At 35.9% G+C, this 26,350-nt stretch overlaps 1 protein-coding gene across 1 annotated transcript in view; it reads right to left on the reverse strand.

The window, feature by feature from the left end:
* Positions 1 to 607: 607 nt before the first annotated feature.
* GLIPR1L2 (GLIPR1 like 2) overlaps positions 608 to 26,350 on the reverse strand; it is a 30,081-nt gene continuing 4,338 nt past the window's right edge. The window contains exons 3-6 of the mRNA XM_077770186.1: positions 25,191 to 25,294; positions 9,551 to 9,636; positions 1,835 to 1,861; positions 608 to 1,752 (exon numbers count right to left, since the gene is read on the reverse strand). Coding sequence (XP_077626312.1) covers positions 1,388 to 1,752; positions 1,835 to 1,861; positions 9,551 to 9,636; positions 25,191 to 25,294 — 582 coding nt within the window. The 3' untranslated portion in view covers positions 608 to 1,387. The remainder of the gene's footprint in view (positions 1,753 to 1,834; positions 1,862 to 9,550; positions 9,637 to 25,190; positions 25,295 to 26,350) is intronic.

Here is a 26,350-nt window from a genome sequence, read left to right on the forward strand (position 1 = left end):
TGTTAACACTTTACAAATCCAAAGTCAGTCTTCTCATTGTAAAGACAGAAGCAATACCAACTCCACAGATTGGTTTTGAATATTAAGTAATTATGTGAAAGCACTTTGGAAGCTATGAAGTGGTATACAAATATCAGAGAATATTCATAAATATCTCTGTAGAGAACCAGGCCTTGTCTGTACCTAAGTTTTTCTTTTCTTCGGAAGCTGACTTCACAGAAATAATATATATATTTAGGGCTTTTTTGTGAAATTCTCATCTTGCCTCACTTAAGAATAGGCTATTAATATAATAATAAACATGGGAATTTATACCATTTGATGTATGCTATGTTAGGCATTGTTATTCAGATCATTTATTAGTACTATATGTGGTAAGTAGCTAATTTTTTTTATTAATTTATGGGGTACCTGGGTGGCTCCAGCTTCTGGTTAGGTCATGATCTCATGGTTCATGAGATCGAGCCCCACTGCTTGGGATTCTCTCCCTCTCTCTCTCTCTTTCAAAATAAAAAAAATAATTTATATTATTAATTTTTGAACTTTTACTGTACATATTGAATAACTACACTTTTATAACTTTTAAAATTTTATTTTATTTTACCACATAAAGTTGGAAGCAGCCAGGTTGCTCAATCACAAATAATTAAACTTTTGACAATTATTTGCCCTTGGTGGCAACAAATTATATAGCCTAGAAAGAATTACAAGGCTTTGATGAAGTATTAAACATGAAATAGAAATAAAAATTTGTCTCCTAACAGCATGTACAAGTATCACTTAAACATTTCAGACGCACATAGTACAAATATACATAATGATATTCAATGCCTTGATATCACATGCCTTGATCACATTGATATCACATGCCATCATCATCATCACTACCAATTAACAGCTATAATAGTGATGATGAAAACAACAAAACCAAAAGTTATTAAATGGTTATCCTTAGTTGAAATAATCCTAAGCACATTACATGTATAATCTTAAGACTTGAGAAACTTATTAACCTATGTAAGAAGTATTTAAAAAACAGAAATAGAAACATATTTAGAGAATGGGAATGCCTTCCTTTATAAGGATAGCACAGTAAAATCTTAAAACTAATTAGATTAGTCAAATCTTTTTTAGTATTTCTATCCTCACATCTTTATCTGTTCTTAGTGTCCAAGAGCTTGCCTTATAATATGTACTATAAAATATATGTTTTTAAAATTTGTTTCTATGCTTTTCAAACTTAAATTTGTTGAATGAGTATAAGATAATAAAACATATTGTAGTAATGGTTTGTAAATATTTTTTGTTAAAGATGTGTGTTTTATTCCTTGCCCACCCTTTTTTTTTTTTTCTGTATTATACTTTTGTCCTATCATGGAGGTAAATCTTACCCCTCCCCTTCCTCTGCCTCCCCCTCTTCCTCTTCCTGCTCCTCTTCCTCCATTTCTTCCTCTTCCTCCACTTCCTCCACTTCCTCTTCCTTCTTTCCCTTGTCCTCTTCCTCCATTTTCATCTTCTCTTCCTTTATCCCCTCTTCCCTTCCTTCTACCTTTTCTGGCTTTTCTTCAACTACTTCGGAAGCAAATAGTATCTCTTCCTCCAACAATATGTTTGGAAACCGAGACTGTATTATCAAAACAATTGTGACACATACTGAGAAACATAGCGTTCTCAGAAAGAAGACCAATAAGCACAGTGGGTCACACACAATTGGCCGGGGAACTTCCCATCTTGGATACCAATATTGGTAATCTGTAAATAGAGAAGCAATTGAAAGCTGGATTGCACATAAAGTAGTTAAACTGTCTAAGAAATAAAGGACAACAATACATACATACGGCTTCGTCACGATCTGCATTACCTAAAAAGAAAAAGAAAGTCCATAAAGAATTATATAACATTCCTTCTTTCCCTAGAAATAAGATAATTTTTCTAAAAATAATGATTTCTCCTAGTTCTCAAGCATTATGCTGCCATCTTTGATATGCCTCCTCCAGCCAGTACCTCATCATAAAATATAATATATTCTTGTTTAGTAAAAGTCAGCCTGCTCTGCTAAAGAGCACATAGAAGTATAAGAATGAGAACATGTGGATTCTATTACTAATTTTGTCTCTGAATCATTGCCTCCTTATACAAATCACTTCACTTCTGTCTGCTAAAGATTTTTCTGGCTTTAACATTCTAGGCTTCTATAGTATCTCTTACCTGCATTCTCTTTTCCCCTCCAGATCATTACAAATTAATCTTCAGAATCTACTCGTTTTCCTCATCGATTCTTATGTTCAGAAGCTTTCAGTTGCTCTTCATTTCTTAGCAAAGTTAATTCCATAGCCTGGGACTCATTGTTTTTGCTATCTAGCCTAATGCTATCATAATACTTTTCAGGAAATAAATTTCTTTCCTCTGCTCACTGGGGCGGAGACAGTCAGACAATCATGCCTGGATTCCATTAGGAAGGAGAGTGAGGATAATAGTTCTCACACATAGAGAACCCAATGGCAACCGAGAGGTTTTGTCTTGCAACTAACACTACTCTTAAGAAAATTTAGAAATCACTCTTCAGACAACCTTAGAGATGAACTGACCTACTGATTATTTGCAGTTATTTTAGCTCTTTGTGCTTGGTTTTATTTTACTTCATATTTTATGTAATGATTTCTATTTTACAGCTCCTTTAAAAAAATCTTTTACCACATAGTCTTTATTTTCTCTACTTCATTCCATGTATGTGATCAGTTTGAGCAATGATGTAATTAGCACGTTTCTTATTTGTACTTTCCTTCATTTGTCATCACTAATCTTCACTGATTACACTCTTACTTTCGTACTTGATTGAATTTTTAAATACATTTAAATTTGCTTATATTTCTATTGTTTCATTTATCAGTTTTAAATCATATCTTTTGGCCCCTGGCTATAGAAGATGAAGAAATTAAGCACATTTTTCTACCTTCTCTTCTTCTCCCAAATTTTATTAATTATATCTTTTGTATATTGCCAATTATACATATTTACTTTTTTAAATAACTACAGACTTCAAATCTGTTTTAATCTTTGTCAATGAATATTCAGTGCTTATGGATAATTCTTTCAATGCGGCTTTTATTTTTCCATTCATCTCTTCTTTTTGGTGAAAGCCATCCTCTAGGGGTTTACTGAGAAAGTGCTCATGAGAACTGCACCACAAGTTTCTTTATGTTCCCACAACATTTGTCCATCTACTTGTACTTGAATAATAGGTTTGTCTAAATTTATGTACAGCATTAAGGACAATATAGATATAGTCATTATTCCACTGTTTTTTAAGCATTGACTGTTCTTGTAGAAAAGTTTAACACCAAACTATTTGTAATAAAAAAAAAAAAACAGCCACTCTGGAAAACAGTGTGGAGGTTCCTTGGAAAATAACAATANTCATGGAAAATCAACCCTGTGATGCAGACCTGAAACTGGGAACTAACTACCTTTCTGTGAATCCCTTTCTCTGTATAGCTTCAGGTTAGAGTTGCCAATGACATGAATGCAAGTGAAATTTGGAAAATGTAAGAGAAGTGGAGACCGTTATTCTCCCAAGGTGGTCGTTACCCAGATACCTGAACAGATGTGAGATTCACAGTGGCTTCTTAGTAGGATGGGAAACTGTCTGCTTTGCTGCCAAACACTGACAGCGTTTAGTGAGAGCTTTCTCAAAGATTCTCAAATTTTCTGGTAAGCTTTTGAGAACCACTTGTTTTGGTGCTTCAAGCTAAGGAGGTCTTCAGTGTCTGCTTCCCTGACCTTTTAACTACAGTTTCTCTGCCTTTTCATGGCAACTTCTGTGATCTGTGCTCTTCTAGAGTTTCCATCATTCATTTACGCTTTATATTCTATGAAAAACAGTATATTGTCTGAATATTTAAAGTGGCTGTTTTCTTGATTCAACCCAGACTATTAAACTCTAATGAATTATTTTACATTTTGGTTTGGATGCTTAAGGGAGTCTTTCTTTTCCTCTAATTCACTAGACAGTGTCTAAATGGAGACTATTTGGCATCATTTTTTCCTGGCATACGGAATGCATTTTCTTTCTTTTTTTAATCTATACAAGGTTGTTTTTATTTTATTTATTTATTTTCAATTGAGGTATGATTGACATATAACATTATATTACTTTCAGGTATACAGTATAATGATCTAATATTTGCATTTAGTTTGAAATCACTACCACAATAAATCTAGTGAACATCTGTCATCATATGTAGTTACAAATGTTTTTTTTCCTTGTGATGAGAGATTTTAAGTTCTACTCTCTTAGCAATTTTCAAATATGCAATACCTTATTATTAAGTATAGTCACTATGCTCTACATTATATCCTCATGACTTAATTATAACTCGAAGTTGAAGTTTGTACCTTTGATCCTCTTTTACCCGTTTTGCCATCCACCCACCTCCACCTCTGGCAACCAACCAATCTGTTCTTTATATCTATAAGTTTGGTTTTTTGTGTTTTTTTGTTTGCTGGTTTTATATAGAAGATCATATTGTACCTTTCTTTTTCTGACATTTCACTTAGCATAAGGGCCCTCCATGTTATCACAAATGGCAAGATTTTCATTCTTTTATATGGCTGAATAGTATTGCAGTGTGTGTGTGTGTGTGTGTGTGTGTGTGTGTGTGTGTATCACATGTTCTTTATCCATTGTTTATCAATGGACACAAGATATGGGTTTAATATCTTGGCTATTGTAAATACTGCTGCAATTAACGTATCGGTGCATATCATATACATCTACATATACTTGAGTTCGTGTTTTCATTTTCTTCAAAGAAATATGCAGAAGTAGAATTACTGGATCATGTGATCTATTTTCAACTTTTTGAGGAAACTCTTCCTGTTTTCCACAATAGCTGCACCAGTTTACATTCAACAGTAGGCATTTCAATGTTTAGATTCAAGAACTTCTATTTTTGAAACTTTTATTATTTCTTTAAATATCTGTATATCTATCTATAGCTTTATTTTCTGTTCTATTATTTTTGTTCTGTTCTTCAGGGCCTCCAATTATTCACATGTTGAATCTGATTTATCAGTGCTTATTTATAATTTTCTCCTTAGTCTTTTTAAGTCCTCCATATCCCTGACTATTTTCCTGCATTTTTGATTCCTTGTACTGCTTTCAAAATGATTTTAAGTTCTTCATTAGAATATTTGAGATACACTAAAAATATTTTTGTTTACCTGGAATTCAAACTTATCTGGACATCCTATATTTAATCTGGCAACCTTCAGGCTAATCCTCCACTTGGATCCCCTCCTACCTTGCTCAGATGTTGAAACCCAGACTTAACAATCTCCCATACTGCCAATTCAATAAGCACACTTTAATAAAAGGCCACACTGGGGTATCCTCTTCTTTCTGTCCCTCTTTTACTGTTTCCCCCATTCTCTTTCAATGTTTCTCATCCCCTCCCCCACCGCCCCAGGATCCTATTCTTGGCATACTATTCTTCTTTCTCTATGTGTTGTACCTGGGTGAGTACTTCCTTTTTCATATTTTTAGTGTTGTCTATATGCTAATGATTCTGAAATAGAGTCCTGATCTGTACCCTAAGCTTACTAGTCTTATGTACTCAGATGTTAAACAGGTATTTAAAGCTAATGATGATCAAAATCTATCATTTATTTTCCATAGCTTCCTCTCTTCATATAATTCATATCTCAACTGCACCAAACATGATATTTATATTAGACTCTCTCTTTTTCTCATCATATCAAATTAGTCTCCAAGACTGGCTAATTTTGTCTCATTATCTCTATTTCTCTTATAAATACTCCAATATGAATCTCATCTCTCCCCTGGACTGTAACAAAAAACTTCAAATTGATTTGCTTTCCTTAGATTTTGCATTAAAAATATTTTTTAATTTAAGAGGATTACTCACTTAGAAAAAAAGTTGCAGTACAGTATAAATAACTTTTATTTTGAACCATCTTAGTGCAAGTTGCCAATATGATACCTTAATATCTTGGAGTACTTAGTATTTCCTACAAACAAGGACATTCTTCTACATAACCATAACACAAACAACAAAATCAGGAAATTAACATTATAACATTACTACTGTCTTTGGACCTCATTCAGTGTTTTGCTAGCTGTGCTAATAGTGTCCTTTGTAACAAAAGATCATGTTGAAAAGCATGCATTGCATTTAGTTTTCATGTCTTTATTTTCTTTAGCCTGGGACAGTGCTTCATTTTTTATTTGACATTCATGATCTTGACATTTTTGAAGACAGCATGCTAGCTATTTTGCTGACAGATCCTCAACAAATCTGAAATTTGGACTTATTTAATGTTTCTCTGTGATTGGATGTGGTTGTACATCTTTGGCAGGAGTACCACAGAAGATATGCTGTGTTTTTCTCCTTGCATCCTCTTAGGTGGTGTAGGGTTGGCTTTTTTGTTTTTGTTTTTTGTTTTTTCCCATTGCTGATGATGTTCACATTGGTCCCTTTTTATGGCGGTGTCTGCCAGGCTGCTCTGTTGTGAAATTACTCTTTTCCCACTAGTAATTAAATATTTTCATGGGGAGTTACTTTGCAACTATCAAGACTTTGTTCCTCATCAAACTTCTAATTTATTCATTTATTAATTTATATTAGTATGAATCATAGTTTCCTGTTGTATCCCATGAGTTCTAATCAATTACTATTATTATTTCAGTACTTAAATTGTCCCATATTTGACCACTCAGAGCCCTTTAAAGTAGCACCTGTGTCCTTGTGTGTCTATTTTGCTATATGACCCCATCACTCTTTGAGCACTTCTTTGCTTACAAGTATAAAAAGATGGTCTGGGTTTATCTTATATTTTCCCTGCCCCAGCTCTGGAACCTTTCTTCAGCGAGCCCGGGTTTCTTTTAGTGCAGGCCTGAATTTGGAACCTAGATCTGAGTGCTTGCTGTGCTCATTCCTTTGGGGGTGGGAAGCCATTTCTCCAAAGCCATCTCAGAGCTAGGGAATATATATACGTGTATATATGTACACAAATATTTACAACTATGTTTACTTATATATTTTGAAATCCTTAAGTTCCAATACCTCTAATTCCAATTTATCACAAGATTTATGCTTGTTTTCTCCCATTACGTATTTATACTTCATCCTATGACAGAGAGAAAACTGGTGCCCATTATTCTTAATCTTTTTTTTTTTTTAATGTTTTTTTATTTATTTCTAGGAGAGAGAGACAGCGTGAGCAGGGGAGGGTCAGAGAGAGAGGGAGTCAGACTCCGAAACAGGCTCCAGGCTCTGAGCTGGCAGTCAGCACAGAGCCCGACGCGGGGCTCGAACCCACGAACCGCGAGATCATGACCTAAGTGAAAGTCGGATGCTTAACTGACTAAGCCACCCAGGCGCCCCACATTATTCTTAATCTATTTGTATACTTGATAAATCCCCTCAATATATGTCCAGTCTACATTATTGCCTCTCTTCTCTCTCCTACATGGGTGCCTTCTTCACCTTACTTGGACTCTTGCACCCTACACTAGGCTGGTGGAATTGCCAGATTTAGTAAATATACATATAGGATGTTGCCATTTGCAATGGTGTGGATGGAGCTCCAGAGTATTATGCTAAGTGAAATAAGTCAGCCAGAGAACGAAAAATACCATATGACTTCTCTCATATGTGGACTTTAAGAAACAAAACAAATGAGCAAAGGGAAAAAAAAGAGAGAGACAAAGCAAGAAACAGACTCTTAACTATAGAAAACAAATTGATGATTACCAGAAGGGAGGTGGATGAGGGGTTAGGTGAAATAAGTGATGGGGATTAAGGAGTGAACTTGTGGTGAGCACTGGATGTTGTATGGAAGTGTGGAATTGCTATATTGTACACCTGAAACTAATGTTACACTGTATGTTAACTAAATGAAATTTAAATATAAACTTTTAAAAATATGTAGGATGCCTTGTTGAATTCAAATTGTAGAAAACAACAAAGAAATTCTTGGTTAAGTATATCCCATGCAACATTTGGAATATACTTATATTAAAAGTATTTTGTGTGTGTGTTTACCCTGAAGTTCAAATTTAACTGGGCATCCTGTATTTAACTTGGCAACCTATAGGCTGACCCTCCACTTGGATCCCCTCCCACCTAGCTCATATTGTGAAACCCAGCTTTGGGCTTCTCTAGTGTATAGAGTCCCTCCTTACTCCACTAGGGCTCTGACCCCTCCAATGCAGGCCACCTCCCCTATATTAAAGCTTTCATTACCTAGTTTGGATTCTGACACCTCATGTAAAATTGCCCATAAACATGGCCTTCCCCTTACCTGTGTAGGTTTTAATACCTCTTGCCAGGCCACTCCTCTATGTAAATCCTTTCCTCATTCTGCCTGGGCTCCAACAACCAGTGCCAAACCATTCCTCCATGGATGCAGTCCTTACCTGCTTAGTCTCTGATACTCTATGCCAGGCTTCTTCCTCCCACCCCATGATGATGTTCTCTTCCACATACTTGGGCTCATATACCACATACTGAGCCATCTCGGTATTGAGATCCCTTCATCCTGTTCTGTCTCTGAAAACCCAAGCCTGACCTCATGGATGGACACTCACTTTATTGCAAAGGGGCTCTAACCTCTTATTCAAGACCACATATTCCTATGTGGACCTTGTCCTCACCCTGCATAGGCTGTCCCCTTAAGTTCTCTGCACCAGGTATGAATCCCTTGTCATTCTGCTTGCGCTCTAATATGCCACATCTTGTGGCCCTCTATGTGGATGCCTACCTTGTTCTGACATACTTAATGGTTTTAGGATTGAATTTTTTAGGAGGAGAGTGAAAAGGGAAAGAAAAAGAGCAAGATTCTGCATCTTGATTCAAGTGAAATAAGGACAAAAATGTCAGGTGGATTCATCTCAGCAGTGGCATTATGATGAAACCATCCATTAGTTTCTTCATCACAAATCACATTGTGTCCCTTAGTGTCTGAAATTTATCCCTTAGCACATTCTATTAGCATCATATATTCCAGGGGTAGTTATGCTTTTGGATTATATGCTCTTATGTTTGGAAAAATTAAACGAAAAATTTAACCAAACATATTTTCTACTTTCATCTTTTGAATATTGGGGGTGGGGGGTGGAGGGGCTAAAATAAAAGGCTGTTAAACATTTACTACTTTACTTCTTTTCTTTTTATAAATATTTTAGAACATCCTATCCTTTAGAGCAGTCATTTTCAAACAGGCTGCTATATCAGGAATTAACTGGGCAGTGTTTTCAGAGGAAAATTGTTCATTCTCATTCTTTCTTTCAGACATTGTGGTATGTCTCCAGGGGCAAGAACAGGGGTAAGAGGGGACAGAAATAGCTGTGCAGTCTAGAAAAATCTAAAGATGAACCGACTTCAAACCTCTTTTGATAATATAATAACACCACTCTGATCAAAAGAACATTATTAACGTGACAATGAAAAACTAGTGCTTAACACTACATTTTTCTTGTAGAATGTGTTATGGATTTTTTATGTTTAAGTTATTTTCTTCATCTTACTGCATAGAAAATCTGTGCATCTGTCATATCTGCTACATTGAGCACAAACTATTCCTGGTGTATAAGGCCTTCTCGACAGAGATCCTCTACAAAAAAGGAGAAAACATTTAGTTAGAAAAAGTCTCAAATCTCATCATTTAAATAACATGGTTACCAATTTTTAGTTAGGTTATAAAAGTGATTTAACTAAGAAAATGAACTCAAGGAAATACTGAAATTGGAAATTTCAGCAATCTTCTCATATTTTCCCCTAAAAAAAGTCTTTTCTGAAATGAATTCCCATGTCCTTGAAACAAAGTAGTATAATTTAAATATGAGTTAAAGTTGCTTTCATTTTAGTTTGTAGCAAAATTTTCCTTTCAAAATGATGTTATAGAATGTTTTATAATTAATTGTTTTCTGCTTGGTACAAATGTATTAAAGATTCTATAGAATGATATATTAATTTTCTGACGAGTTTGCAAAACCCTGAAATGCCTACTGTTCCAAAGACCCAGTTGCTTGGCTTACCTAAGTAAGAAATCTGCCTTAAAAATACATAAATAGAGGGGGCCTGGGTAGCTCAGTCGTTAAGGATCTGATTTCAGCTTAGGTCATGATCTCATGGTTTGTGAGTTAGAGTTCTGCATCAGGGGAGCTCCAGGCCTGCTTCAGGTGAACAAGAGCTCTGCTTCAGGTGAGCCTCCCTTCACTCTTTCTTTCTTCTCTCTCTCTCTGCCCCTCCTGGGATTCTCTTTGTCTCTCTCTCTGCCCTCATTTCTTTGCTCCATCTCTTTCTCTCAATTAAAAAAATATGTAGGGGCGCCTGGGTGGCTTAGTCGGTTAAGCGTCCGACTTTCACTTAGGTCATGATCTCGCGGTTCGTGGGTTCGAGCCCCACGTCGGGCTCTGTGCTGACTGCCAGCTCAGAGCCTGGAGCCTGTTTCAGTCTGTGACTCCCTCTCTCTCTGACCCTCCCCTGCTCACTCTGTCTCTCTCTCTCTCTCTCCTAGAAATAAATAAAACATTAAAAATATATATGTAAATATATAAAGCAAATAAATTAAAATAGGATTTTACAAATTTTGCTTTAATCCATTGTAAGGAACAGAGGGAAGAAGTGAGAAATGATTACATCAGTTACCTAGAGCTAGGTAAAAAAAGGGACCCTAAAGTAGATATGAATCGGAAAGCTTATATGAAGGATGTAGGTTAAGAAAGAAGGAAGACAGGCAGGGAAATGATATTTTTGAGTGAGGGGAGGGTCATTAATCCTGGTTATTTAAAAAGGATTGTTCTTTTACTCAGTGTGTAGTTGGATACTATAAAAACAAATGTTAGGCACATAAGCCCCTGGTTCAGTCACTCTGGGCCTTCTGGAAGAAGGGTGAAACCTAAGAAACACAAATTCAAAAACCTGAATATCAAATTTCTGAGTCATATCTTATCCGAAGTTTTTGGTGAGAGCCAGTAAGGTATACGATACCCATGAACGGCAAGCTCTCTAGTCCATCAAAGACATCCAGAGGTTTATAGTTATTTGCAGGTCAGGTATCACTTCTCTAATGTCACTGTTCCACTATAAAGTCATTGCAAGGAGGAAATCATTTTGTTTAGATCCTAGCAGAACACTAGTCTTTCAATAATTCAAGAATTAATCTACTCACCTTCACTGACACCCTAGCCTACTTTTCCTGCCCTAATCCTTTATCGCTGAAATAGATGTCTCTAATACAAAAGCAGCACTTCTGTCCTTAGATACAGGGATGGACGACCCCTGACCTTGAACCTATGCAAAACGCTACTCTCTACAAAGACCGCCTTTAAAACCTGCAGCATCGGCCAATAACCCTGTGATCATAATGTCTGATGACTATAGCCTAGAATAACTTTAAAAAGGCAAGTAAATAAATAATAAATATATAAATAAATGTATCAATTAATCAAAATAAATAAATTTACATCAAGCTATAATACAATGGCCCTCTTTTTCAAAGACTGAATTTCATAACACTATTTATATTATATGGCCAAAAATGCAGACTAATACTGTCCCATGCCAATCTTTCTCTTGTTCTGAGTCTGAGAGAGGTTTAGCTTAAATCAAGTCTGAATCTGTAGTCGAATTCCACAACTGCAATTGAAATATTGGGCTGGGTTAGGAGAAAGCAACAGTTAAGTACCTATAACCAGGAAGGTCCACTGAAATTTCACAGCTGTCCAGGCAGTACTTGAAGAAGCAGACAAATTTCTCTATTTTTAGATATTTGCTTTTTCCAAGTCAAGACTGAACAGTCCTCTGGAACATTTTTCAGACTAATAATATATGACCATACCTTCAATATGTTACCATCTATAGGACATGTGTCCAGGCCTACATAAGGACATGTTAGCTAGGTGGCCTACTGAGTAACTTATACCCATGTCCAACCCCAAGTCCATTAGAAGACTGTTATTCAAACTTTATTTTATTTATTTCATTTCATTTCACTTTTTAAAAATCTTTATATATATATATATATTTTTTATTTTTTTTGAGAAAGAGACAGAGTGCAAATGGGGGAGCACCTGAGAGAGAAGGAGACACAGAATTTGAAGCAGGATCCAAGCTCTGAGCTGTCAGCACAGAGCCTGACATGAGGCTCGAACTAGTGAACCACAAGTTCATGACCTGAGTCAAAGTCGGATGCTAAACTGACTGAGTCACCCAGACACCCCTCAAATTTTATAGTAGATCTATGCTGTTTCAAAATGAACACAAGTCTGGTGGTGACAGAAATTTTCAGGGACACTTGGGTGACTCAGCCTGTTAAGAGTCCAACTCTTTTTTTTTAATTTTTTATTTTTTTTTAAATGTTTACTTATTTTTGAGAGAAAGAGAGAGAGAGAAAGAGCGCGAGCAAGCATGAGCAGGGGAGGGACAGAGAGGGAGATACAAAATCCAAAGCAGGCTCTAGGCTCTGAGCTGTCAGCACAGAGCCTGATATAGGGCTCGAACTCATGGACCCTGAGACCATGACCTGAGCCAAAGTTGGACGCGTAACTGACTGAGACACCCAGGTGCCCCTTAAGAGTCCAAGTCTTGATTTCATGATCTCACAGTTCATGGGATCGAGCCCCGCATTGGGCTCTGCACACTAACAGTGTGGAGCCTGTTTGGAATTCTTTTTCTCCCTCTCTCTCTGCCCTTCCACCACTTGCACATACGATCTCTCTTTCATTCAAAATAAGTAGATAAACTTAAAAAAAGAGAAACGTTTACTGCCTTCACTAATCTCATATCTGCCACCACTTTGTTTATGAAAGAGATAATCTAGCACCATGAATTGACAATTTAGCAACTACAGTTTGTGGGCAAATTGATCTCTTTCNTCACTTGCACATACGATCTCTCTTTCAAAATAAGTAGATAAACTTAAAAAAAGAGAAACGTTTACTGCCTTCACTAATCTCATATCTGCCACCACTTTGTTTATGAAAGAGATAATCTAGCACCATGAATTGACAATTTAGCAACTACAGTTTGTGGGCAAATTGATCTCTTTCAAGTTTTCCATGTAAAACTCATCTTGCCAAAACATTGTTCACAGAATGATGGCAGGGTATATCAAACGTGTTGACTTTTCCATCTCACACAGCCAGCATAACTAGACCACCTCCAATAACTCCTTTCAATGTCACTACTTCCATGTATCATTGAGAAATACCACAACACTGGTTTCTGGTTCATACCTGGACCTCTATATGTTTCCAAAGAAGACTTAAAGATCTATCCCAATTAGCTACACAAAATTAAAATGTAATAAGCAGCAAGGTAGATTATCTTTTAGCAATCCTATCTGGCTCTCCTTCTGATACATCTCATATCTTTCTCTTTGCTAAAACTCCATGACTACATGGGCCTATTTAAGGTCAAGAAAAGCATGAATTCTGTTGGAGTTTTTTTGCCTCAAATTATCCCTGTATGTGCAAAGCTACCTTCCTTTATATTGCTTTCTGTAAGACTTAGTTGGTCACAGCTCTTTCCTTCACTTCCACATCTTACACCCATAGATCTAGGCACCACAGATAAATACCAACAAAGCTCTTTTATGATGGATATTATTTAGCTGCACCATCCTCTAATCCTCCCCAAGATATCATCTTCCTTCTGGTCATGCCTCCTTTTTAAAAATGTTTATTTGTTTTTGAGAGAGAGAGAAAGAGAGATAGAGAGAGGGAGAGAGAGAGAGCCAGCCAGCACATGAGTGGGGGAGGGGCAGGGACAGAGGGAGTCACAGAATCCTAAGCAGGGTCCAGGCTCTGAGCTGTCAGCATAGAGCCCAACACAAGGCTCGAGCTCACAAACTTTGAGATCACGACCTGAGCCGAAGTCGGACACTTAGTCATCTGAGACACCCAGGCGCCCCTGATCATGCTTCTTTATTAACTTTAGCACCTGGATCACCATCTCCCTTTTCAGCCCAAATTGTCCTTGTCCTAGAATTTGGGGCATAGATGATTATAATATGCTTATAGATGGCTCATCCAATAACTTGGTCTGTTACTGAATGTTTTCACCATCTCAAAACTTTCTAGTACTCCATAACTGTCACTTTTGTAGCTACACTCTGGATCTTGTTATCCCCGAAAATTACTCTATGTCTAAACTCACAAAATCACACATTCCATTCACTGACTGTAACTTCCTATCCTTCCAGCTTGCTCACTCATTTACTCCTGATACACTTCTCCATTAAGTTCACTGGTACTCCAAGTCTATCTACTCCCCTATTTTCTCCCTATCTATCCTGTTGTCTCTTCTCTACACAGCTTAGGTCTATTGCTTTGTATATTATCTGGCTAAAATTCTAAAACTCTCTTGCACTGTTTTCCTTTACGTCTACCTGAAAAAATCCCAGTGTTAGAAAAAATGACAGAATCTTACTTTCCATGTTCTCTATGTCCGCTTCAGGGCTGCTGTATGCCACTCGGGAAAAATCATTGGACTAGGCAGAGAATCATTCTGCTTCTCCACTCAGCTTCCTCTCTCATTTTCCAAAGTAACTATTTCAAACTTTCCCAACCATCAAAATTCCTGCTTCACTGTCTCCCCCTTTATTCTCAGGACGTGATCTGTCTCTCCTACTTCACAGTGAAACATAATAGCTGTTAGATTGGAACATGAAAAATTTTCTATCACTAAATATGACAAATCTACCTATTCCCTTCTTCTTTCTAATACAACTGAAGAACTGCCCCCTCTTCCCTTCTAAGGTTAATCTCTTTTTAAAAATTGTTTTCATGTTCATTTATTTTTGAGAGATAGAGAGACAGAGTGCAAGCGGGGGAGGAGCAGACAGAGAGGGTGACAGAGAATTTGAAGCAGGCTCCAGGCTCTGAGCTGTCAGCACAGAGCCTGACATAGGGCTCGGACACACGAACTGTGAGATTATGACTAGAGCTGAAATCAGATGCTTAACTGACTGAGCCATGCAGGAGGCGCCCCAAGGCTAATCTCTTTAATACCATTCCATCTTCTCAAGAACTTGTATCTTTGTGTGTGTGTATATACATATATATATACATACATACATATATACATACACATACACACACTATATTTTCAGTAAATGACCTATTCATATCATCTTATCTTCTGCACATTATTCTTTTGGGCTGTATCTCTCTTTTTTGTATAAATTCTTTGTAAATTAAGAAGACTAACTCTGCTGTATACTACACAGATACATTGTCCCAGTATATTATGTTTTCTTTGTCTAGATCTATGGTATTTCTTTAGCAGTAAATTAGTTTTAAATTTTTATATAATCAAATGTATACATATTTTCTGTATTTTATGCTCTACTTGGTAAGGCCCCAGGATGTTGACCAGTATCTCTCCATCTGGGCTGAGCCCAAACAGCCACTGTGTCTTCTTAGCACTGTGCAGCTTGTGCAATGTCTGTGCAGGCTGTCAGCTTCCGAGCAATTGTTCCTATCTAATCTTCCCAGAATCTTGCCTTGAGATGTGTAGCTTAGGAATTGACCGAGAACCCATAAAGAATTTCTACAGACTTTTTGGGGTCCTTCTTTGCAGCCCCCTCCTTTTTGGGATCCTAGTCCTAAACATGAGGTATCTTAACATCAACAAACACTGATATTTCCTTTACGCAGAAAATAATACATTCTTTGCTTGGCTTCTGTTTCTCTGGCTATGGTTTGGAGAATTCTCTCGGAGAGAAAACCAAGGCATATAGAGGGCTTGCACTAAATTCTTTTCTATTTGCAAAGATCATAGCTCTGCACTGGTTATTTTGTAATGCCTGAAGGCAATCATCTTATATGTTTTGTCTTGTCTTTATAGTTATTTTAATCGGGAAATGAATTCTTACATTAGCTTACATAATGTCCTAAAGCAAAGTGGATCAAATATTTAAAAGTTAAAAAGGTAAAGAATTACTGGAAGAAAATGTGGAATAATAATACTTTGGGAAGGCATGTCTAAGTATGACTCATACCTCAAAACCCATGAAAAAGAGTACTGATAAATTTTTTCTTTTTAAAAATTTTTTTAAATGTTTCTTTTTTTTTTTAATGTTTTTTATTTATTTCTAGGAGGGAGAGAGAGAGAGACAGTGTGAGCAGGGGAGGGTCAGAGAGAGAGGGAGTGACAGACTCTGAAACAGGCTCCAGGCTCTGAGCTGGCAGTCAGCACAGAGCCCGACGCGGGGCTCAAACCCACGAACCGCGAGATCATGACCTAAGCGAAAGTCGGACCCTTAACCGACTAAGCCACCCAGGCGCCCCTTAAATGTTTTTATTTATTTCTGAGAGACATAGAGACACACACATGGCGTGAGCAGGGGAGGGTCAGAGAGAAAGGGAGATACAGAATCTGAAGCAGGCTCCAGGCTCTGAGCTAGCCGTCAGCACAGAGCCTGATGTGCGGCTCGAACCCATGAACTGTGAGATCATAACCTGAGCCGAAGTCAGACGCTTAACCGACTGAGCCACCCAGGTGCCCCTTGATACATTTTTTCTAATAACAAAATAATTCTTTTTGGCAAAAATAAATTGCATTAAAAATGAAGTAAAAAATGAAATATCAAACTGGGAAAATATTTATAAATGACATTATATGAAAGAGCCTATTTTTTTGCTATTTAAACACTCTTATAATTAAAAAAAAAGTCCAAGAACTTAAGAGAAAAATAGTGAATGTATACAAACATCCAGGTCCCAGAAAATGAAATCCAAATTTTCTGAAACTTACAAGAAAGATACCTAAACTCACGTAACATAGAAGGTGAAAATTAAAACATACTGAATTCATAGCAGTAAATAGCAAAATGTTTGAAAATACATTATGTTAGCAAGGGAACTGAAAAGGAGTCACACTCATGTGTTGATGTAAAAAAAGTTTTTTCAGAAAAATAGTGTGCCTATGATGAATATTCAGTAATATCTATCCATATTAAAAGTACATATTCTCACTGACCTAGTAATCCCATGACTATGAAATCATATTAGTATGATACTAACTCTTAGGAGAACTACATGTCTACCTTCATAATTACTTCTTGAAATGAATCTAATAAAATAGTGTAAATGTTCATCAAATGGAGAGCATTGCTTAAATAAACTTTTGCACATTCATTAAGTAAAAATAAAAAACAATAACTGTAAAAACTCTTTTTTAAAAACCCTGGAAATTCCTTGTGTACTCAAATGAAAAGACTTCATTTGAGTGCATACTACTTAGTAAAAAAAAAAAGTTAGTGAACACCGCAGGAAGTATACTGTGCTTCAGTTTGAGTTTTAGAAGCGCACACACATAAAGATGGATGTACTTTTGTATGTGCACGGATTATATCTTTTAGGATAAAATATTGGGGAGAGTAACTGGAAGACAGAAATGAGAACATGGCTTTCTCCTTGGTAGCTTTGAGTCTTCTATCATGATTATGTATCAAGTATTAAATACATTTTATTAAAATGATCTAAAATTGCAGTCCATAGAAAGCAATGAGAGAGAGTCTGTATCATACAAAATACTAAGATCCAGCAAAAATTCTAATCAGAGGAAAATATGTAACTGTAAATATCGTCAATATTAATAGAATTAAAGATAAAAGAATGTGTATGCCTTAACAAAAACAGCAACATATAACAGCCTCTATTCCTGAAAAATACTTAAAAGATTGAATATCTCAAAGTAATAAAATAGAAAACAAACAACAGAATCAGAAAGTATGAATAAATCTGAAATCTTTTCTTGTGAAAGCTCAATGAAATAGATTAACTCTCATGAGCTCCACTGAGCAAGAAAGGAAGAAAAATACTCACTACTAAGATTTCTCTACACTTACTTTTCATATAATTCTCTCCTTCTGCTTTTTTCCATATAGAACTTGCTCTTCAATTTTCCCCCCTTCCTCTGTATATTCTAATATATTCTACCACTCTCTTTTTTTTGGTGGCTTTCTTTAGCTTATAAAAATGCAACCAAAGTTATAAAAAACAACTTTCATTCAACTCTACACACTGACCTCATTTTCTTCTCTTTACTGCCAAACATCTATATAAGAGTTGTGTTCTAAATTGGCATATTTTTCAAACTGCAAGTCATGAACCATTAATAGTTCATAAAATCAAACTTAGTACTTCACAGCCAATATTTTAAAACATGAAATCATTGTACTTAACTGTGAATAAAATGTTATTTTATAACATGCTTTTATTTTATCATATATAGTAAAGATAGATATTGTTCCATAGATCTTTCACTTATGTAGTGTATTTCATAATTCTAAGATACACATATTTTCATATTTTAACATCTCTGCAATTGAGATCCATGTTAACATTGATAGTGTCTCAAAATCACAGCCAGGCCCTGAATATGATATAGCTGTCACTGAATACTTGTGAACTTATCTTAGCTCTTCATATAGTCATCTCTTCAAATGGTAATATGCATTGTTTGCACTTCATATATTTAACCCTCTATTCAAAATGTCTGAAATGATTACAGTATGATATATCATTGAATCATAAATTATGAGGTGTGTAGAAAACCATAGAAAAAGAACCACCTCATCTATAATAAAGAGACTGATGAGAAAATAAGTATAAATGTTATTTTTTTTTAAATGCCAGGACAGTTCTAGTTTCTTTCTTACCTCACTAGATTCTCTTTAAACTCCATTGATAAATGCTTTGCCTGAAGTTGAAATACTGTAGTGATGTAAGGTTTAGTCCTTAAGTCTCTTCTGTTCTACTTTCCATACTTACTTTCTCACAAGGTGATCCCGTGCAAAACCGACTCATTTCTGCCCCGACTCAAAACATATCTCATGCAAATCCTGAAAATTCTGCAGTTCTTACTACTTAGAAACCTGTCCTAGACCTTCATTTGACTAACTCCTTCTCATGATTCATTTACATTTCCCACATTTATTTGTCTACCTACTGTGTTTGAAACAGAACACTTGATCTCCCCTCAAGGTCTACTCACCGGCAAGCCTTCCCTATCTGATTTAATGGCATCACCATTTATCCAGCTGCTTAGACTAAAGGCATAGATAGCATCCTTGATTATTCTATTCTGTTCACCCCTAAAGTTAAATCAATCAGCAGGTAGTATTAGCTCCATCTTCAAACTATATCCTGATCTGACCTTTCCTCATCATTTCCATGGGATGGTAGGCAGGATTCATGGCATGGAAGTATAGATGATGACAGAGGTAAAAAAAAGCTTTTCTCTGGGGCACTGGTTCATGTACTTCATCCTGTGGTTCTGCCCTTCTCTAGGACAACTGAATCTTTTACTAAAGCAGATGATGGAAGATCAAGAATGTGAAGGATCATGTAGGAAATTTTTAAAAGCTAAGTCTGAAAGTGGCCAGAGCTCAGTCACACGGTCCCACCCAAACTCCTAGAGGCTGGGAAAATATATTCTAGCTATCTGTTTATGGAATAAAGAAAATGGCATGACCTCCCTGACTCTATTTCCTTAACTATTAAATAAAGAAAATGTTCTTCACAAAATACTTTTGGACACTATCATTTACCTCTTTTAGCATTAGGTTCAAGTCATTTTCCTCAAGCCCAGATGTCTTACCTTCCCTATTGACCTTTTTTTCCCATTTATTTATTTATTTTACAAATAGTTTATTGTCATCTTTTTTTCCCTTCTAAAACACATCATCTATCCACCAAAGCTGACTGCTTCTAAATCTATATTGAGGCTGATTGTTTCCATGATTTCATACCTGCTTCTACAACTCCTTTCTATTTAAAATATAAATATGTGCATGTATTTGGCTAATGTTGCTTTTTTTTTCTTTTACATATTTCCTTCCCAACAGAGAAGTGTTTTTAGGATAAACACTGTATAAGAAATATGGAATTCTTTTGCCTAGTCAGTGTTTGGTGCACTTACTAGAAATGCATGTTTAATTAAATAAAAGATCCTGCAGTCCCCTACAGATGCAACATGTCCAAAAATAAATGAATCCTTTTTGTCCACACTACATCTTTTCCTAGATTAGTTAATAAAATTACCTATCACTTAAGCTTAAATTCTCAGAGCCATCTTTGTACCCACTCTAATATCTAAGTTCAAGGCTAATCTAATTAATACTTAAAATTTTTTACTTTGTTTTATTTTATTTAGAAATATATGCATCTTATCTTTGAAACTGAAGATAATTACTAGAAAATGGTATATGTAAATATTGTTTCAGTTCATGTTTTCTGATACCTTATAAACTATCTTAATTTTTATATGAGTTTTTTTTTTTAGGTTTATTTATTCTGAGAGAGAGAGAGAGAGCACAAGTTGGGGAGGGGCACAGAGAGAGGAAGACACAGGATCCAAAGTAAGCTTCAGGCTCTGAGCTGTCAGCACAGAGTCCCATTAGGAGCTTGAACTCATGAGCCATGAGATCATGACCTGAGCTGAAGTTGGATGCTCAACCTACTAAGTCATCCAGGCTCCCCCAGGGTCAGAGGCTTAACTGGCTGAGCCACCCAGGCACCCCTATATGAGTATTTTTATAGATTAGAAACATTTTCTTTTCTTTGACTATTAATACATTCCAATTATTCTTCTCTGTTCTTTAGAAGCACCAATTTATAGATTTATCTGCCTTATACACACACATACATATGTATATATATTGATTTTTATTCTTCATCTTTGTGTTCTGAGGGAACATTTCAAGGTTGTCATTGATTTATTTTTCTCTATGGTCAAATCTGTTTTATTCTTCCATTCTGTATTAGTTTCTTGTCGCTACTTTAACAGATTAATATAAACTGAGTGTTTAAAACAACAGAAATGTATTCTCCTAGTCCGGAGGCCTGAAGTCCAAAATCAAGGTGTTGGCAGGACTGTGTTCCCTCCAAAGGCTCATGGGGAGATTTCCTTGATTCTTCCAACTTCTGGTGGTTCTAGAAGTTCCTTGGTTTATGGATATATCACTCCAACCTCTTCTTCATGATCCCTTTGCTGCTGCTTCTTCGTCTTCTGTGTATCTAGTGTTGAATCTCCCTTTTCCTCTTTCTTATGTGAATATATGTGATTGCATTTAGGGCCACTTGAATATTCTAGGATAAGCTCTTCCTTCCAATATTCTTATCTTGATCACATCTTTTGCCAGGTTAAGACAATACTCACTCTTGCTATATAAGTTAATATTGACAGTTCTGTGAATTAGGACCTAGACCTATCTTTTGTGGGACCATCATTAAGCCCACTATACATTTTAATTTCCAATTTGGCTCATATGTTCATTTTTACTCAGTATTTCATAATACTGTGATGGATTGATTTTTCTACCAACTATTCTTAAGAAAGATAGCTATGACTATCTATTTTGAGTACATATCAAATAAAGCTTGAACTGAGTTGACTAATATATGTTCTAACCTAGACCCTTCACAGGGCAGACTTACCAATATTTGTATCAAAAGAAAAATGATTGATAGAAATTTCAAGACAAAGAAGCCTATGGGACAGGTGTGTGGAAAGAAGAGTAATCCTACCATATAGCTTCATCTTATCACTAGAGTTATGGAATACTCCTGCATTCACAGCTGTTATTAAGGTCCCCAAATACCTTCATCTTGTCAAATGAAACTGTCATCGTTCCTTCCTCATGCTTTTCATTTTTTCAGAGGCGTCTCATACAGTTAACCACTTTGGTCATATTGACTCACGTTCTTCACTTGGCTTCAAAGTACCCTTACCAGCATGGTTTTGGCTTCCCTCTTATCTTGTTTGCCTCTCTTCATTCTACTTCACTATCTCCTTTGCCTAAAGCTGAAATACTGTAGTGCTCTAGGACTTTATCCTTAAATTAAGTTTCCATACTCACTCTCTCATAAGGTGATCTCATTCAAGACTGTAACTTATTTCTACCTCAGGGCCTTTATACCAGTAGTTTCCTCTACTTGAGTCCTATCCCAAGCCTTCACAGAACTTTTTACTTCTCATGATTCATTTCATTTCCCATGTTTATATGTCTACCTAATATGTCCAAATATAAACACATTTCTTGTTCTTGCCTATCTGAGTTAATGGCATCTCTATTCACCCAGTTGTTCAGACTAAAAACATATGCATCATTTTAAATTATTGTATTCCATTTATCCCTAAAGGCAAATCCAGCAACTGGTATTATTAGCTCCACCTTCATAATATATCTAGAAACTGACATTTCCTCTCAATTTCCATGCTATGGTAGGCAAAATTCTAAGATGGACCACAACATCTTTTACCCTTGGTATACATGCCTTGCATAATTCCCGGGACAGTGAATACATGAACTTTATTTCCATTATTAATAATTTATGTTATATGGCACAGTTGACCTTAAAATAGGAAAATTATCCAGGTGCAGCTGACTCAATCATTTAGGCACTTTAAAAGCAGAGTGTTTCTTTGGCTGGTCACAGAAGACAAATCAGATATTAGAAGCATGGGAAGGTTTTGCTGACTTGAAGATGGCGGCCACTTTGTGTTAAGAAATGTGGGCAGCCTCTAGAAGCTGAGAGCATCCTATGGCTGAAAGCCAGGAAGTAAATGGGGTCCAAGTCCTATAACCACATTGAATTGAATCCTGCTAACATTTGGAATGTGCTGGAAGTAGATTCTTCCCTAGAGTTTTAGAGATAAGAATTCAGTCAAGTTCTTGATTTTGGCTTTTAGGACCCTGTGCAGAGAATCCAGTGACACTGTGCATGAATTTATAGTCTATAGAACCGTTTGACTGAAAAAAATGGGTACGGTTTTAAGTCACTACATTTGTGGTAATTTATTATGCAACAATAGAAAATCAATGTACATGCTAAAACCCTAACCCAAAATACCATAGTCTAGAGGGACCTGACTAGCTCAGTCAATAGAGCATGTATGTACTCCCATACAGGGAGTACAGCTTACTTAAAAAGAAAAAAACAACCGTAGTCTATAGCCTACAATATAGAAACTGATTGGGCTTATTTCTTCTTCTTCTTTTTTTTAAATGTTTATTTATTTTTCAGAGAACGCACAATGGGGAAGGGCAGAGAGAGAGCCGGACAGAACACCTGAAGTAGGCTCCAACTGATAGCAGAAAGCCTGATGCAGGGCTCCAACTCACAAACTGTGAGATCATGACCTGAGCTGAAGTCAGACACTTGACCGACTGAACCACCCAGGGGCCTGCTTTCCTCTTTGACACATATTTCCCTATAGTCAATGCTTAACACAACAGCAAGGGTAGTTTTTTTTTTTTAATGTTTTCTATTTATTTCTGAGAGAGAGACAGCGTGAGCAGGGGAGGGTCAGAGAGAGAGGGAGACACAGAATCTGAAACAGGCTCCAGGCTCTGAGCTAGCTGTCAGCACAGAGCCCAACGGGGGGCTCGAACTCATGAACTGTGAGATCATGACCTGCGTCAAAGTCGAATGCTTAACCGACTGAGCCATCCAGGTGCCCCTTTAGTGTTCTTTTCAAAACATAGTTAAGATAATGTCACTCACTTGCTTAAGACTTTCCAATGGCTTAGCCAGTAGAATAAATTCCAAAATCTTTAACATGGCTTATTGTATACTATTTGGTATTGCTGTCACCTTTCTACCTTAACTCCTACTTCTAACCAGTTACTCATTTCTCAAACATGTGAAACTCATTCCAAGCTCGAAGGTTTTATACATGCTCTTACTTCTATCTGAAAGATTCTTTAGTCATCTTTAGACCAAATGCTACTTTCTCTTGAAAGTACCCTAGATGTTTTCCATTCTAGTTATTCCGTATCTGCTTACCTTGCTTTATGTTTTATGGTATATTTTATTATCTAATTAAAAATTATTTATTTATGTGTGTACTTATTTATTGTTTATTTTCCTTCCAAGGCTAAAAACTAAATATGGTCAGCCTTTTTTGGTCTTGTTGGTAGATAGACCAGAGCCTTGTACAGAGTTGCTGAGTGCATAAATGACGACTAGTGCCTCAGAGGAATCTCTTCCCTCCCTCACATCAGTACCCAATTCTCTGAACTTTCAATACCAATCACTAGTTAACTTTTAGAAGTTTCTCCGTGTAATAGACATCATCCCAACGCTTTCAGTCCATAGGAATGAAAGGAAGCCTAAAAAGTTTTGTAATGATTCTATATCCTGAACTTCTTTTGCATGACTGTGTTCAACGTCAGCAAAACTTCTGTCAGTGGAAAGAATTTAAAAAGGACTTTCTGAATCTAATTTGATTTACATCATAGTTCTGTTATTTTCTCTATCCAGAGGAATACAATCAGTAACCAGTAATCAATGTTCTTTTTTTTTTTTTGCGTTTAGTCCCAGAGCATTTTATTTGGCAGAAATTCTTTCTCAATCCTAGCATGTTGTTAATTTTTACTGTTTTCTTGACTTACTGATTAGGATATTTTCTCACTTAGTTGAATATTTTAATAAAATATTACTTAGCGTCATCTTGACTTATAAGAAAACTTCAGACTTTCCAACAAAGCTCTCCAGAGATGAAGACTATTTTTGAAGGTAGTTATTTCCTGTCTGAGGAAGGTATTCAAGTGTAGGGTAAATAATCACATGGTAAGTCAGTGGAAAGAATTCAAGTTTCATATGGATAGATTTACTAGAAGACTTTTAATACTCTTGCATCATTGAGATATTATGATTTTTTATGTGAATAAGACTAGCCTCAAATATAATACAATTGCAAAGGATGGTCAATTAAAAGTGTCTTTCAGTTACAAAACTGATGCACTCCTGAAACAATTCTTACAATATACATATCAACACATCTAGCCTTATTTCCTTTGACTTTAATTACAAATATGGGAATAAACTATTACAAATATGGGGATAAAATATGGGAAAAACTAATTTGAATCCTATGCTAATTAGACTAGATATTGTGAAATAACACTAAAGTTAACATTTTTTAGTAAGTAATACTTGGCTAATTTATACATTAAATCAAAATGCCCCAAATATTACTTATTTCATTATAGAACTGAAAATATTTCAATATAAAATCTTCAATATCTATATTTAATTCTTTTACAGTTTACAAAGACATTTAGAAGAATATATTAAAAGTTAGGAAAACCTAACCTTTAAAAATTACCAATTTATTTTAATATTCTTTTTAAAATTTAAAGTAACTTACCCTGGTGCATAGTTGCAAATGAAAACTGCTGCACGTCTAATATTTCCAACTCTTGCACATGGAGTAACAGCACAACCAATTTTGTAAGATGTGTTCCAAACAAGCTAAAGTAAATATTTCAAAGAAAATAAAATTTGATCCTAAACATTTATTCTGCTATATTATAAACAATAATATATTCAATTTACAAAGAATCTTAACCAAGCTTTTTAAGGAATATAAACTATTCTTCATTTGGATGCAGGTAGAGAATTTTTAAAAATTTAAATCCAAGTTAGTTAGCATATAGTGTAGTAATGATTTCAGGAATAGAATTTAGTGATTTGTCACTTACATATAACACCCAGCGCTCATCTCAACAAGTGCCTTCCTTAATGCCCTTTACCCATTTAAGTCCATCCCCTACCCATCATCACACCAGCAACCCTCAGTTTGTTCTCTGTATTTGAGTCTCTCTCTTTTTTTTTAATGTTTTATTTATTTCTGAGAGAGAGACAGCGTGAGCAGGGGAGGGTCAGAGAGAGAGGGAGACACAGAATCTGAAACAGGCTCCAGGCTCTGAGCTAGCTGTCAGCACAGAGCCTGACTCAGGGCTCGAACCCGCGAACCATGAGATCATGATCAGAGCCTAAGTCGGACGCTTAACCAACTGAGCCACCCAGGGATCCCTGTATTTGAGTCTCTTATGGTTAGCCTCCTTCTCTGTTTTTATCTTATTTTGCTTCCCTTCCCCTATGTTCATCTGTTTTGTTTCTTAAATTCCACATGAGTGAAATCATATATTTGTCTTTCAATTACTTATTTTGCTTAGCATAATACACTCTAGTTACATCCATGTTGTTGCAAATGGAAAAATTTCATTATTTTTGATCACTGATTAATATTCTTCTTTATCCATTCATTGGTCAATGGACATTTGGGCTTTTTCCATACTTTGGCTATTGTTGATAGTACGAATGCAGGTAGAGAATTATCATAGATTTTGGGAAGCATTCCCCAAACTGTATTTAGAGAAACCTTTAATAGGTTCCGCCACTGTATTTTTAGGATAAAGAGTCTGAGAAACACTGATCCAGAATGGTTTAGAGTCAAAGGAAGGCACACATGCTGAATCAATTTTCAAACTCCTGTTGAATCTGAGAGTTCTAGGTTATGGCAGA

This window comes from Crocuta crocuta, unplaced genomic scaffold (genome assembly GCF_008692635.1).
Source record: "Crocuta crocuta isolate KB4526 unplaced genomic scaffold, BGI_CrCroc_1.0 scaffold317, whole genome shotgun sequence".
Classification (NCBI taxonomy): Eukaryota; Metazoa; Chordata; class Mammalia; order Carnivora; family Hyaenidae; genus Crocuta; species Crocuta crocuta.